Source organism: Phaseolus vulgaris, chromosome 10 (genome assembly GCF_000499845.2).
Source record: "Phaseolus vulgaris cultivar G19833 chromosome 10, P. vulgaris v2.0, whole genome shotgun sequence".
Taxonomy (NCBI): domain Eukaryota; kingdom Viridiplantae; phylum Streptophyta; class Magnoliopsida; order Fabales; family Fabaceae; genus Phaseolus; species Phaseolus vulgaris.
This window is the reverse complement of record NC_023750.2, coordinates 39,388,566-39,402,486: the sequence shown is the minus strand read 5'-3', so window position 1 is coordinate 39,402,486 and position 13,921 is coordinate 39,388,566. Positions and strand designations below refer to the sequence as shown.

Below are 13,921 nucleotides of genomic sequence, written 5' to 3'. Positions count from 1 at the left end.
GCAAATGTTTATTTCAAACAACCTTACTTCCAAGTGGTAAAAATTGCAATATTGATCGATACGATGATATTGTTGATTTTGACAAACAAGTAGATATGTACATCATCCAAACTAGCCTTTACACCACACCTAACATAAATTTCTATTGTGTATTCCCCCGTCATTAAAAGGACTAGGACTAGGCTGGTTCACACAACTACCTCCATACTCCTTACTATTTTGTCAAAGTAGTGGTCAAGTTGGGCACATGAATTGTGATAGTCAACCTTACCACTTAACTTCCTGTGCACTAGTGAATACTTAACAAAAGAATGAAGAATCCTTAAGAATCATGGAACAATTCAACAAGGTGATGTTAATACATAAAATTAATCTAGAGTTAACATTACACCTCATGATCACACCATTTACAACCGATAGATCTTTGTGGACAGTTTGTACAAAAAAAGTGACAATTAACCTGGAAAAACTAAGATTAAAGATGTTAAATTAATGTAATTCATTGAGTTCAAGAACTTTCACAACAAAGAACTTCATTTTACAAAAGTCATGTTTGTAAACATTTTTTTTTAAAACAAAGATAAAGTCATTATTGAAAATACAATTTCAATTTTATTATATAATCAATCTAAATTCATAGAGAGACCAGGTTTAACAAAGAATTTTGAAGATTATTCATTAGATTTTGGTTTTTATTATAGATATTTGTATATAATGAGCATTATTAGTTTTCATGTATGAATTAGATTAAGTTGATTTTATTCTTTTGATATCTTTACAACTACTTAATCCTTTTCTAAAAAATATTTAAGAGCATATTAATTGATTATATTATATCTTGTAAAATTGTAAAAGTGATTTGTTACATACAATCAATTATTTTATTTCATATTGATTAAATTGAGTGATCTAATATAATATCTAAGATTTGTCTCGAATACAAATATTTAAAAATAATTAATTATCACGTAAAAATCTATCGAATTTTCATAAACAACTAAGAATAATGTAACTAATAAATTTATTAAAAATCATTTTAATAAAAGTTCAATATACGTTACAAAACAATAACATACTTGAACGTTTAAGAAGTCTCCAACAATATTTTTGATATAAAGTCAGTTGGTGATAATACTGTATAATCTCTTGTTTTTACATCTTCTAGAATATTCATCATTGCAAATAATATATTTTGTTAATAATTTTTCAACTTTGTTTCATTTTTTCTATCCACTACTACTAAAAAATTATTAAATAAAAATTAATTTTAAAAATAAAATAATTAATTATTATATTAATTAAATTAAATATTATTTTATAAAATAAAAATTACCAATGTCTAAATTAGTTTATATTATTAATAAATTTTTTTAAATTAATTTCTAAATTGATATTTAATTAATTACTAAGATTTTAACTACTAATTTTAGAATATAAAGTAATTAAAATCTAAGTAGAATATATAAAGTAATTAAAATCTAAAATCTTATTAACTAATTAGATATTAATTTATAATTTTTTATTACTAATAAAAATTATTTTATATATTAATAATTTTTTAATCTATAAAATATTTAATTTAGTTAATATAGTAACTAATTATTATTTTTTTAAATTAATTTTTATTTAATGTATTAGAATTCACATGTTATATGAAATGTTTATACATGTTGTAGAATTCTTGATAAATTGTTGTATGTACATGAAATATGTCAGTAATTATGACATTTTTGTTTTATAATTTCTTTTCATCATTCTACCCAATATAATCTTATAGCAGTAAAACACTTTTGTTTTTTCTGTTTATGTATCCATATTCTAACACGTAAGAAATATAATTTTAAAAATTGAGGAATATACCATTTTTTAGGTAAGAAATTATGCATGAGATTGTAGGATTATGCATTTTAGCAAATAGTAAAATCCTTTTAATTTAATAAATAAATAAATAATTGTACCTTTTTAACATAGATGAAAGTCTGCTTCATATTTGTCTGCATCATATTTATCTGAGGTATTACCAGAACTTTTTATAATGTTTCAGCACTGGTTTTTTTTTTATTATTGCAAACACAGGGATAATATTTCAAAGACTCTTCCATGGTGGTCAAAAAGGTTTTCTTGGAAAACCCTGTTACACGGGTCTTTAATTATTATATTTATGCATAGATGACATATTATAATGATAGCTATGGTAAAACCTTTACTTTGTGGGTAGTCAAACAAAGCCAGGTAAGCTTGGAATTGGTGGAAAAGTCCTATAGACTTAGACAAGGGAGAGGTCTTGTTGGGATAGAAGAGAAACACATGGATGAAATGGAATAGAACAAAACAACACAACACAACCTCTTTCAACTTGTAATCTCACCTTGTTTGATGGGATCTAGTTTCTCAGGGAAGTTTAGTTGCTTTTGCTGAAACCGGGTTGCTCAATTTTCATGGCTTCTTCAGGTATTTGTTGACTTTGACTCTTCCCTTGTTGCTTGTTCAAGAAATCAGAACATACATGTCAAAGGGGTCACTGCACTTTTTTAGCTTTCTTGACCTCACGTTTACCTTAAGCTTTTGGTACAACATACTTAGTTCACTTGCAGGTAGTTAGTGAGTCCTTTCTATTGTGTGATGATTGGTATTGTTGGCTAACCAAAAAGGGTTATATGGGGGTGGGGGAGCTAGCTTTTTTGGGAGATGAATTTGTCTTCTTCTTCTTCTTCTTGGGAGCTGAGAAAACGTTAATGGAGAAAGATAACATGGAATGGCAGTATTTGGCATCGCAGAAGTACAAGGAAGAGAGGAGTGTCAATTAGTCAAGTCAACTGTACCCCTCTTGTACACAGTTCTTCAAATTTATAATGTTATAAGCATTTTTCTTTTTGATTGAATATTGCAAATTGGAAAAAATCAACTTCTGTTTATGAATGTAGTCAAAGCAATTTTAGCTTCTTCGTTCATCTTAATTTTCTCCTTTTCTTCCTTACAATAAGTTGGACAAGATGCCAGGTCCAAATATTAGTAATGTGTATTCCTTTGGTCAATTAAGTTTATAGGGTTCTTGATGGAGGGAGTTATTTAACTGGAAAATGCACATTCAAGAACCTCAAACATAATTTCCCTGTTCAAGAAATAATTTGACCGACACTATCTTTTTGGGACTTTTTGATTGTTTACTTATAAATTCATTATTAGTTCAATGTGTAAAATAATTGGTAAATGTATCTGATAAACTCTTTTTTTCTTTAATGTGTTGATATCATATTTAGGCATTTGGAATTGAATTGGAAGGAGTATGGAAGCGTATCCATCAGAAGTTTTCGGAAATTTCTGCTACCCTTCTGCCAACATTAGTGACCGTGTTCTTGTTTCATGGGAAGGAAAAGGGTCTTATTTCCTTGCCTAAGTTGTGTTGCATGATGATGGTTTTAGATCTTTTATCTTCTAATGCTGCTGGAAATCTCATTTCTCAAACTTTAGAGATCATTTCTGAGTTTCTAGTTAATGTTAACGATGTTCTTGTGAAAAAGGATAGTTTTAAAGAACTTGGTGCTTACTTGGATAGAATTAAGCCTATCTTAGAAGAGTTGAAGAAAGGAAAAGTCAGTGATTCTGAGTCATTCAACCAAGCCATTGAGACCATGAACAAAGAAATTAAAGATGCGAAGCTACTAGCTCTAGAGTGCAGCAAGAAGAGCAAGGTTTATCTGTTAGTGAACTCCAGGTCCATTGCTAAGAAGTTAGAGGATCACTCAAAACGGCTGAGTTGGGCACTTAATCTTATTCCTTTAGCCACAACAGGTCTTTCTTCAGGAATTGTTGAAGATATTGAAAAGCTATGTGACAGCATGCAGACATCTGGATTTAAGGCAGCTCAAGATGAAGAAGCCATTTTAGAGAAAATTTACTCAGGGATTAGGGAAAACAATGTTGATCGTTCCTATGCAAACAACTTGCTACTTCACATTGCTGAGACTGTTGGGATTAGGAATGAGAGGTCAACAATAAAGTTGGAACTTGAAGAGTTTAAGAGTGAAATTGAAAAGGCACGCGTTAGGAAGGAGTTAGCTGAAGCTATGCAAATGGATCAAATCATTGCTTTGTTGGAAAGGGCTGATGTAGCTTCATCACCTAGGGACAAGGAACTCAAATACTTTGCCAAACGCCGATCTTTGGGTAGTCAAATATTGGAGCCTTTGCAGTCATTTTATTGCACCATCACCCAGGATGTTATGGTGGATCCTGTTGAAATTTCATCAGGACAGACATTTGAGAGAAGTGCCATAGAAAAGTGGTTTGCAGAAGGAAATAAATTGTGCCCCTTGACCTTGATTCCCCTAGACACATCAATTTTGAGACCTAACAAACAGCTGAAACAATCCATACAAGAGTGGAAGGATAGAAATATAATGATTACAATTGCTACATTGAAAGAAAAAATCCTGTCTGGGAATGATGAGGAAGTGCTGCTTGATCTGAAAAATCTTCAGAATTTGTGTGAAGAAAAAGAACAGCACAGGGAATGGGTTATTCTGGAGAATTACATCCCAACTCTCATCCAAATTCTATCAAGAAATCGTGATATAAAAAAACATTCTCTTGTCATCCTTGGCATGCTGGCAAAGGATAGTGAAGAAGCTAAGGTACATTAATTGGTACTCCCTCCTTTTTTATTTTTTAACAAGCTGCATAGCAAATTTGCTACTTTCAGTATTTGGCTTTCTAAAAGTATATATTGATCAATGACAGCCATTGTTTTAGATAAAATAAGTTTATTCTAGACATTTTGGTTAAAAGTGATTCTAGGTTCAATAACATGAACCTGTAGGCTGTAAATCTACTTTCCTTTAGGCAAGATTCTAGAAATTGCTAGGAATTATGTGAGTTACAAGTCCCACATTAGGTAGAATGAACAAGATAAGTAATATATAAGGAGAAAGACCCTAAATATGCTGCGTTTAACTGTGTGAAGATTGATTCAGTAAAACCTTGTCTTAAGGTTCTGTGTGAAGATTGATTCAGTAAAATCTTATCTTAAGGTTCCTAGACCGTCTAACTGCAGTGGATGATATGCAGCGTTTGAGAGAGGTTATTGTGAGAGAAAAACTAAGAGTTTTAATATTTAATTATAGTGAATTCTGTTGAGAACTTAGATTGAAGTTCATGAACCACGTTATTTCTGAGTGTGTTTTTTCTCTGTATATCGTTTGTGTACTGTAGCGGGTTTTGTTGATCAATTCCACAACATTCTACCTTGAAAATGGTATCTTCGTCTCTTATATAGGTTTGTCCATGACTCATCGGTCAGAATCTTTTTATCCACTACCAAAATAATGAGCTTGTGAATCGAAAATCATTTTCAACACAATGGTATCTAGAATTTTGATTATGTTGTACTCCTTGGTCCTCTGTCTTCTTTTAACTAGCTTTCATCCTTGTATTGTTCTCAACATAATTAATCTTGTGTCTAAAATATTGATTGTTTATACTTCCTTTTTAAATGCTGCTTTACATCATATTGAAATAAATGCGATTTCATAATGGACATTTAGCCATGTTATTGAACTTTCTTTCTGCAGGTAAAAATTTCAACGGCTGATGGTGCAATTGAATCAATTGTCCGGTCTCTTGCACGCAGTACAGAGGTAAGAAAAATAGCAGTGGCGTTACTGATTGAATTGTCCAAATATGATTTGGCACGAGAACACATTGGAAAAGTTCAAGGTTGCATACTACTATTGGTGACTATGTCTAGTGGAGATGACAATCAAGCTGCTAGAGATGCAACGGAGCTATTGGAGAATCTTGCATACTCTGATCAGAATGTTATACAGATGGCAAAAGCAAATTATTTCAAGCATTTATTGCAGCGTCTCTCCACAGGTTTATTCTTTAACCTACAATGGAATTAGTTTATTAATATTCAATTGCAAATGCTTTTTGCCCTCTTCTTTTTGTTTAAAAGATATGCATATAAGAACTGAATAAATTTCAGTTAAGGAAACTACAATCAATCTGAATGTTGGCAACAAAAAGACAAGGGTGATTATCTGAGAACAAGCCTTTTCCATAATCTGTTTCTCCTGCTCTTTCTACAGGACCAGAAGATGTAAAGATGATTATGGCAAAAAATTTAGTAGAAATGGAGTTAACTGACCATAATAGAGAGTCCTTGTTTGATGGTGGTGTACTGGTTCCTCTTCTTCACATGTTCTCACAAAATGATGTTCTGGTGAAAGCAGAAGCTATTAAAGCTCTTAAGAATTTATCCAATTCAAAGAAAACTGGACAGGAAATGATAAGACAGGGGGCTGCACGGCCGCTACTTAACCTCCTTTTCAATCAAAGCATACCCACTACAAGTTTGTGGGGAGATCTATCAACCATAATCGTGCAACTTGCTGCATCAACTATCTCTCAGGACGCTCAAACACCTGTTTTATTACTCGATTCTGATGATGATGTTTTCAATCTCTTCAATTTAGTTAGTGTCACAGAGCCTGTTGTGCAACAGAACATTATCCAGACCTTTTATGCCTTGTGTCAAACACCCTCGGCTTCGTTTATCAGAACCAAACTGAAAGAGGTATGAATCTTACTGAAGCTGAGTGCACTTACAACAGCTAGAAATGTTTTTCTGTTAAATCACTACACCAGTGCTTTAAATCGGAAAACCACTCAACATTGTCAATTCCAACACATAGAAAAGTGCTAGCATCTTTTAAGTTCTGAAAGGTATCATGTTTAAGGCAAAATCTGCAAATATAGAAAAGAATAAAAAGTTGATACTATCAGTAGACCAAGTCTTTCCTTGGACATCATGCATCTAAGTGTAACTTTCTATTAACTTAAGACCAAAGACATACAATGGGTAGATTCTGGCTGCATGAATATTGCATGCTTAATTGAGCAAGCATCCCGGAAACAATTGCTTTCAGAATTGTTTTCTTACCACTCTATTTAGAAATTCTTTACATTTGGCTTAGATATGGTGCAAACAAAATTGTTCTCATATTTCCTTAGTTTTCTGAATTGCAATTCTTTTACTGTAATATGTCATGACTGATATCTGATAGTCAATGGTGTCATAACTTGCTAGTCTTCTGAAACTTGCCTACTGGCCAACAGGAGGTTAAACTTCTGATACAGATGAGCAGTAAACCACCTGAATTTGCAGTAAAACATTAATACCCCAAGAAAAGAAAAAGTAAAATAGGTATCAATTGAATTGTTTTACATCCCACTTTTCTTCCCATGCTTATGTTACCATTCTTTTGGGATTGTTTAGTTTCAAATAAAAATGTATTCGAACTAATATTAGGGATCTCACATCTAACTATAAATATGGTCAAATAATAGTAAGTTGAGTTAGTTTAATCCACACTTTTTATAAGATGGTATACTAATATCTGTTCTCATGCTTAAGATGTCCAGTTCTGCATAAACACTGCTGTTATGTCATTCCTTCACTTGTTTCTTATCCAAATGTTGAGACTATTTTCCAGTGTTTGTTGCATTTACCATAACAGAATTACTCTGCTTATTTATGAACAGTACCCAGCTGTTCCAAAATTGGTTGAACTGTGTGAGAATGAAAACCAAAACCTACGAGCAAGTGCTGTAAAGTTGTTTTCTTGCTTGGTGGAGAATTGTGATGAAGCCATCATACAGGAGTACGTGAACCAGAAATGCATCAATACTCTACTCCGGATCATAAAAACTTCATCTGATGAAGAGGAAATACTTTCTGCCATGGGATTGATATGCTATCTTCCAGAAATTGACCACATAACTCAATGGCTTTTGGATGGTGGGGCGCTGCAAATCATTAAAAATTATGTCCAACAAAGAAGAAATTTAGTTGAGAATGCCATTGGTGCCCTTCGTCGTTTTACTGTTCCAACAAACTTGGAATGGCAAAAAAGTGCAGCTGAAACAGGAATCATAACTGTTTTGGTGCAACTGCTTGAAAATGGAACCACCTTGACAAAACAACGCGTGGCGCAGTGTCTTGCTCAATTTTCTAGAAGCTCATTTATGCTGAGCAGGCCAATACCGAGGCGCAAAGGACTATGGTGCTTCTCAGCTCCTACAGATATTGGCTGCATGGTTCATGGAGGAATATGCTCAGTCAAATCATCATTTTGTCTTTTGGACGCCAACGCAGTGGCACCACTCACAAGGACTCTACAGGAATCTGATCCTGGAGTTTGTGAGGCTTCTTTGGATGCTCTTTTAACATTGATAGAAGATGAAAGACTGCAGAGTGGTAGTGCTGTGCTTGCAGAAGCAAAGGCCATACCACTTATAATCAGATATCTTGGTTCCCCCTCCCCTGGCTTGCTGGAGAAGTCTCTAAATGCTTTGGAAAGGATTTTTCGTCTACCCGAATTCAAACAGATGTATGGACCCTCAGCTCAAATGGCTCTAGTTGATTTGACTCAGAGGGGTAATGGTAGTGTTAGATCCACATCAGCTAGAATATTGGTACATTTGAACGTGCTTCATGATCAATCTTCATTTTTCTAAAGAATAATGTTGGTTCAAGTTTGTGTACTGAAGAGCTAAGCTTAACCATGTGAAATAAATAACCTTCCATTGATGCATCTGTGCATGACATCAACTACATGCTGGGACAGGAAATGCAACCTTTGCTACTTTAACAGATTTAACTGCTTTCCTCAGTGCAACAACATGATGTTTCACCTACCAGGATAACCCCACATGGTGTTCCTCATTCTTGTAACCATTTGACCAAGAAGCTTTGCAAGTGTGCACTTGGCTTGTTCTCATGAAGTGTCCCTTTAGCTCTTGAACCAATGTCACACATGTTCAGTTTGGGTAGTTAGTGTGTCAAGGAAACTGAACATGCAGGGATTTATTCGAGGCCTATATTAAACGTCTCAGATATATAGATTGTACAATTGAAGATTGATTCTTGTTATTGTTTGGTGTAAAATGAATACAAAGAAAACCTCTCTGGAATAATTGCATTCTTGGCTATTTGAACTCTTTCTGATACTTCTTACATAGTGAAGATGTTCATCATCATCTTTGCTATGATGTTGAATGAACTATAGCTGTACAAAATATTTATGCAACCAAGAATATGACAGCACAGGAGTCAAGAAGTAACATCAGCTGTTATTTTGATGCACACACGTTTTCATATTTTTGTAGCCTCTCGTTTTAATTTACCCAATTTAATGAAAAAACTTAACTTTCATTCATTTTGGACAAGTTTTATGTGGTTCATGATGTGACTTTTCTGGTCACTACAATAGTGTCATTCTGTTATCATGTCTTATTTTGAAGTCATAAACTTCAACTTAAAAAAGTGGCATTTAAATAAAATTGTTCTTAAGATTCATTTAATAATTTAAATTGTTCAACAGAGTATAACTGATTTTATTTTTTTATGTTTGAATGAAATTTGTGCTATACGATCACTGCAGCATTCAACAGGTAAGTTGTGTTGATGTTTATATTTTGATAGTTAGTTTTAAAAGTATTATACTGAAAGAATTAAATTTTGAAAAAAATTGAAGTATAAAAAAATATACTGAAATTAAATTTTTTAAAAATTAACATAAAATTTTATTTTATTAAAGTCTTAAATCATATTCGTTTTAAAAGTATATATATAGATATATATTATGGATTTTTTACTTTGTAGGAGTCAACATCAAAGAAGGTATATTAAATTGAGATTTCAAGATTTTTTTAAAATATTTTTTGCAGTATTTAACAAGATTTTTAAACATTAAAAAAGACTTATGATATAATTTAATTTTATGAATTTTGTGTATGTGTAAATCCTTTTCATGAAAAAAAATTCAGCCAAATTTATGATATTTTTCTACTCTCCCAATCTGAATAGTAGACTAGTATAATTGTTTTTCAATTTGAAATGTTTTTTTTTTCTATTAGTTTGGACGAGTATTTTTCTACTATCAATTCTTAAGATTATGCTAAAATTTAAGTTTTTTTTTCTGACTTGGTTTTTATATGTAATATGTAAACGAGTTACAAAAATATAACCATTAAAATTTTATGAAAAACAATAAATAAGAAAAAAAATTATTGAGAAAAATACGTGTGAATTATTAATGTTTTTATTTTCATTTTTTAATTAGTAGATTAAAGTATTAAAATGTGAAAATTGAGGATTTTTATCAAATATATGTATAATAATATCTTAACACGGTCAAAAAGAGAAATAAAGTAAGAAAATTGTAATGTCCCCTAGGATTTATTTATTATAATAATGTTTTTCTAAATGAGTTTATGTTTTTTTATTTTTAATTAATTTTAATTTTTCTACTTGTGTATGTTAGTACGATATGATAATAACATTAATAAATCATAATTAATTGTTTAGTTAAACGGCGATTGATAACAAGAAAACAACAAAATAAAAGAGAAACAGAAACATATGAATCAATCAAACTGTCTTCAGAAGTGACATCATCTGAGACAACATAGAACTTCAAGTGTCCAACATTTGAGGAACTCAAACCCATAAAAAGTTTGGTGATGTAATGAGGCAAGTAAAGCAAATCCATGGTTACACTCTAAGAAATGGCATAGACAACACCAAAATCCTCATTGAGAAGTTACTTGAAATCCCAAACCTTCACTATGCACACATGGTGTTGCATCATTCCCCAAAGCAAAACCTTTTTCTCTACAATAAGCTCATTCAAGCCTACTCCTCCCATCCCCAACACCAGCACCGATGCTTCTCCCTTTACTACCAAATGCGCCTTCATGGCTTCTTACCAAACCAACACACTTTCAACTTCCTCTTCTCTGCATGCACTTCCCTCTTTTCCCATTCCCTTGGCCAAATGCTCCATACCCATTTCATCAAATCAGGCTTTGAACCTGACCTCTTTGCAGCCACTGCTTTGCTTGATATGTATTGCAAAGTGGGCACGTTGGGACTTGCACGCCAATTGTTTGATGAAATGCCAGTGAGAGGGGTACCCACATGGAATGCTATGATGTCTGGGTATGCAAAATTTGGTGATATGGAGGGGGCGTTAGAGTTGTTTGGATTGATGCCTACTAGGAATTTGGTGTCATGGACCACCATGATATCTGGTTACTCGCGAAATAAACAGTTTGGTGAGGCTTTGGGGTTGTTCCTGAAGATGGAGCAGGAAAAAGGCATAGTGCCCAATGAAGTAACCTTGGCAAGCATTTTGCCAGCTTGTTCAAATCTTGGAGCACTGGAGATTGGGCAGAGGGTTGAAGCATACGCAAGGAAGAATGGGTTCTTTAAGAATTTATATGTAAGCAATGCTTTATTGGAGATGTATGCAAAATGTGGTAAGATTGATGTTGCATGGCGGGTGTTCAATGAGATTGGCAGGTTCAGAAACTTGTGCTCTTGGAATTCAATGATCATGGGTTTGGCTGTCCATGGACAATGTTGCAAGGCCTTTGAGCTTTATGATCAAATGCTGGTAAGCAGCTTGGCTGGTTTTCTTCTTTATTTCCTTCAAAATGTCATATTAATAATAAACCATTTTAAGGCACCGTGTGTTTGGAACTGTGTCCGTACCTTACGTTAACATGCGACGACGTGGAAGCTGCAACTGGTAATGTTGCACTTACTGTAAAAGCAGATTAGTTGTAAAATCCAGTGTAAATTTGTTTATCTAATGCAAAAAAAAAGTACTTAAATTTTTGTTTCAATTCAAAATAAACTATGGACCCAGAATCATTTTTAACGTGGAACCAAACAAGTGAACATTTGCTTAAAATCACATTAATTCTTATTTCAATGTGATATTGAAATTATTTAATATGAATCCAAGTACGCACGCAGTTCCAAACACCCATGAAGTGGTTTTCAACCTTGAGAAGTTGTAAATGATGCTAATTATGTGTGTCTGTATCACTGATGATGCCAGGGGGAAGGAACTTCACCTGATGATGTGACATTCGTGGGGCTCCTCTTGGCATGCACTCATGGAGGCATGGTTGAAAAGGGCAGACATATTTTCAAGTCAATGACCACAGCCTTCCACATTATTCCCAAACTAGAGCACTATGGATGCATGGTTGATCTCCTAGGCCGTGCCGGGCATTTGAGAGAAGCTTATGAGGTAATACAAAGTATGCCCATGAAACCAGACTCGGTGATATGGGGGGCTTTGTTGGGAGCTTGCAGCTTCCATGGTAATGTTGAACTGGCTGAGGTTGCAGCAGAGTCTCTATTTGTACTTGAGCCTTGGAATCCTGGGAACTATGTTATTCTTTCCAACATTTATGCATCAGTTGGCCAATGGGATGGAGTTGCAAAGCTCAGGAAAGTGATGAAGGGCAACCAAATTACAAAGTCAGCAGGACATAGTTTCATTGAAGAGGGAGGTCAACTGCATAAGTTCATTGTGGAAGATAGATCACATCCTAGAAGGAACGAAATTCTTGCCTTGCTTGATGGAGTTTATGAAATGATAAAGCTTAATAGAAGTGCATTTGAATATCATTTGGATCTTGATTTGAGCAACTAATGATAAAGAGTTTCGACTCATAGTGGATACCCCAAAATTGCAACCCTGAAATTTTCCTCCATTCTCATTTCTGCCAACCAAACGTGTTGATATATAAGCCACTTTTAATACAAGCAAATGGTAAAACAAGTGTAGACTATACAATTAGTTTTAAAATTATAATAATTAGTTGTTTTAAAACTATTTATATTATATTATCTTATTTTATTTTTTTAGTTGAATATAATCTCTTATAAATAAAAAGAGTTCTCAAATGGTTGACTAAAGAAAGTGGAGTAAAAGAAAGAAGAAAAATAAAGAAGAAGAAGAAATATATCCTTTCAAACCAATACATGAAAAAAATGTAAAAATAATTTACCTTGTAGCCTACAAAAAACAAATCATGAAACCTTCTTTTCTCTTCTTTCTTTTCGGGTGATGATATTTTGACACCCTACTCCACTTTACACCCACAACAAAATATTAATATTTGTAATAAAAAAAATTAAAAAAATTAAAAAAATCTCATTAATGAAAAGATAGGCAAAATGCAAAAATGTTAAAATAATTTCCAAATTTAAAAAAATAAAAATGATTAAAATATTAATATTTAGTGAGGTGTAGAGTGGAGCATTGGGTGTCAAAAAACCATTTTCCTTTCCTTTCTCTTCTTTCTTTTCTTTTACTTTTTCTTGTTCTTCTCGCTTCTTCTTTCTTTTACTTCTTTCTTCTTTCTTTTTCTTCTTTCTTCTTTCTTTTTCCCTTTCTTTTTCATTTGTTGTTTCTCTTCTTCTTCTTTTGTTCTTCTTCTTCTTACTTTTCTTCTTGTTGTTTCTCTTCTTTAAAAAGAAAAAGAAAGAAGTCAAAAGAAAAGAATTATATGCCTTCAAACCTATACAACACAAAAAATAAATGTAAACTAATTTACTTTGTCGCCTAAAAAACAAATCACGAAACCTTCATATATATATATATATATTTAATACTCAAAATATTGTATAAATAAATATTAGATTGAGTAAAAAGTCTTTCTACCTATATCTGCATTTAACTTTAAGTAAAAACTAAAATTGAAATATTTGGAACTTTCACAACTTAATTTAAGAAGTAGTGTGAAAACTATAATATATTATAAAACTATTTATATTATATTATCTTATTTTATTTTTTAGTTGAATATAATATCTTATGATTAAAAAAAGTTCTCAAATGGTTGACTAAAGAAAGTAGGGTAAAAGAAAGAAGAAAAAATATATGGGTCCAAATTGACACGACTCATCCTAGACTCAGGCCAAGTCAAAATCTATTTTGGATAATCTAAAAATATTTCTAATCTATATCTAATACATGTTGAATTAAATGGATTGGATTTAAAATTAAAAAATATGGATTGAGATTTGAGATAAATCTATTTAAATGGATTAAAA

The 13,921-nt window shown here is 32.4% G+C and overlaps 2 protein-coding genes across 2 annotated transcripts; both read left to right on the top strand.

Annotated features, from left to right (window-relative positions):
• The first annotated feature begins 1,992 nt into the window (after window positions 1–1,992).
• On the top strand, window positions 1,993–8,994 carry LOC137818314 (U-box domain-containing protein 44-like). Its single transcript, XM_068621651.1, has 5 exons — window positions 1,993–2,451; window positions 3,261–4,634; window positions 5,571–5,874; window positions 6,090–6,577; window positions 7,546–8,994. The coding sequence occupies exons 2-5, from the start codon at window positions 3,408–3,410 to the stop codon at window positions 8,518–8,520; spliced, it is 2,994 nt and encodes a 997-aa protein (XP_068477752.1). The 5' UTR covers window positions 1,993–2,451; window positions 3,261–3,407; the 3' UTR covers window positions 8,521–8,994.
• Window positions 8,995–10,374: 1,380 nt separating this feature from the next.
• On the top strand, window positions 10,375–12,544 carry LOC137819492 (pentatricopeptide repeat-containing protein At5g08510). Its single transcript, XM_068623360.1, has 2 exons — window positions 10,375–11,462; window positions 11,913–12,544. Exons 1-2 carry the CDS (start codon window positions 10,533–10,535, stop codon window positions 12,513–12,515), a joined length of 1,533 nt encoding a protein of 510 aa, XP_068479461.1. The 5' UTR covers window positions 10,375–10,532; the 3' UTR covers window positions 12,516–12,544.
• Window positions 12,545–13,921: the final 1,377 nt, after the last annotated feature.

Bases quoted from the DNA above. Each gene is read 5' to 3' on its own strand.
- LOC137818314 (XM_068621651.1), top strand. From the start codon at position 3,408: ATGATGATGGTTTTAGATCTTTTATCTTCTAATGCTGCTGGAAATCTC. The intron at 4,635-5,570 runs GTACATTAATTG...TTCTTTCTGCAG, and splicing joins AGGATAGTGAAGAAGCTAAG to GTAAAAATTTCAACGGCTGA. The intron at 5,875-6,089 runs GTTTATTCTTTA...CTCTTTCTACAG, and splicing joins ATTGCAGCGTCTCTCCACAG to GACCAGAAGATGTAAAGATG.
- LOC137819492 (XM_068623360.1), top strand. From the start codon at position 10,533: ATGAGGCAAGTAAAGCAAATCCATGGTTACACTCTAAGAAATGGCATA. The intron at 11,463-11,912 runs GTAAGCAGCTTG...TGATGATGCCAG, and splicing joins AGCTTTATGATCAAATGCTG to GGGGAAGGAACTTCACCTGA.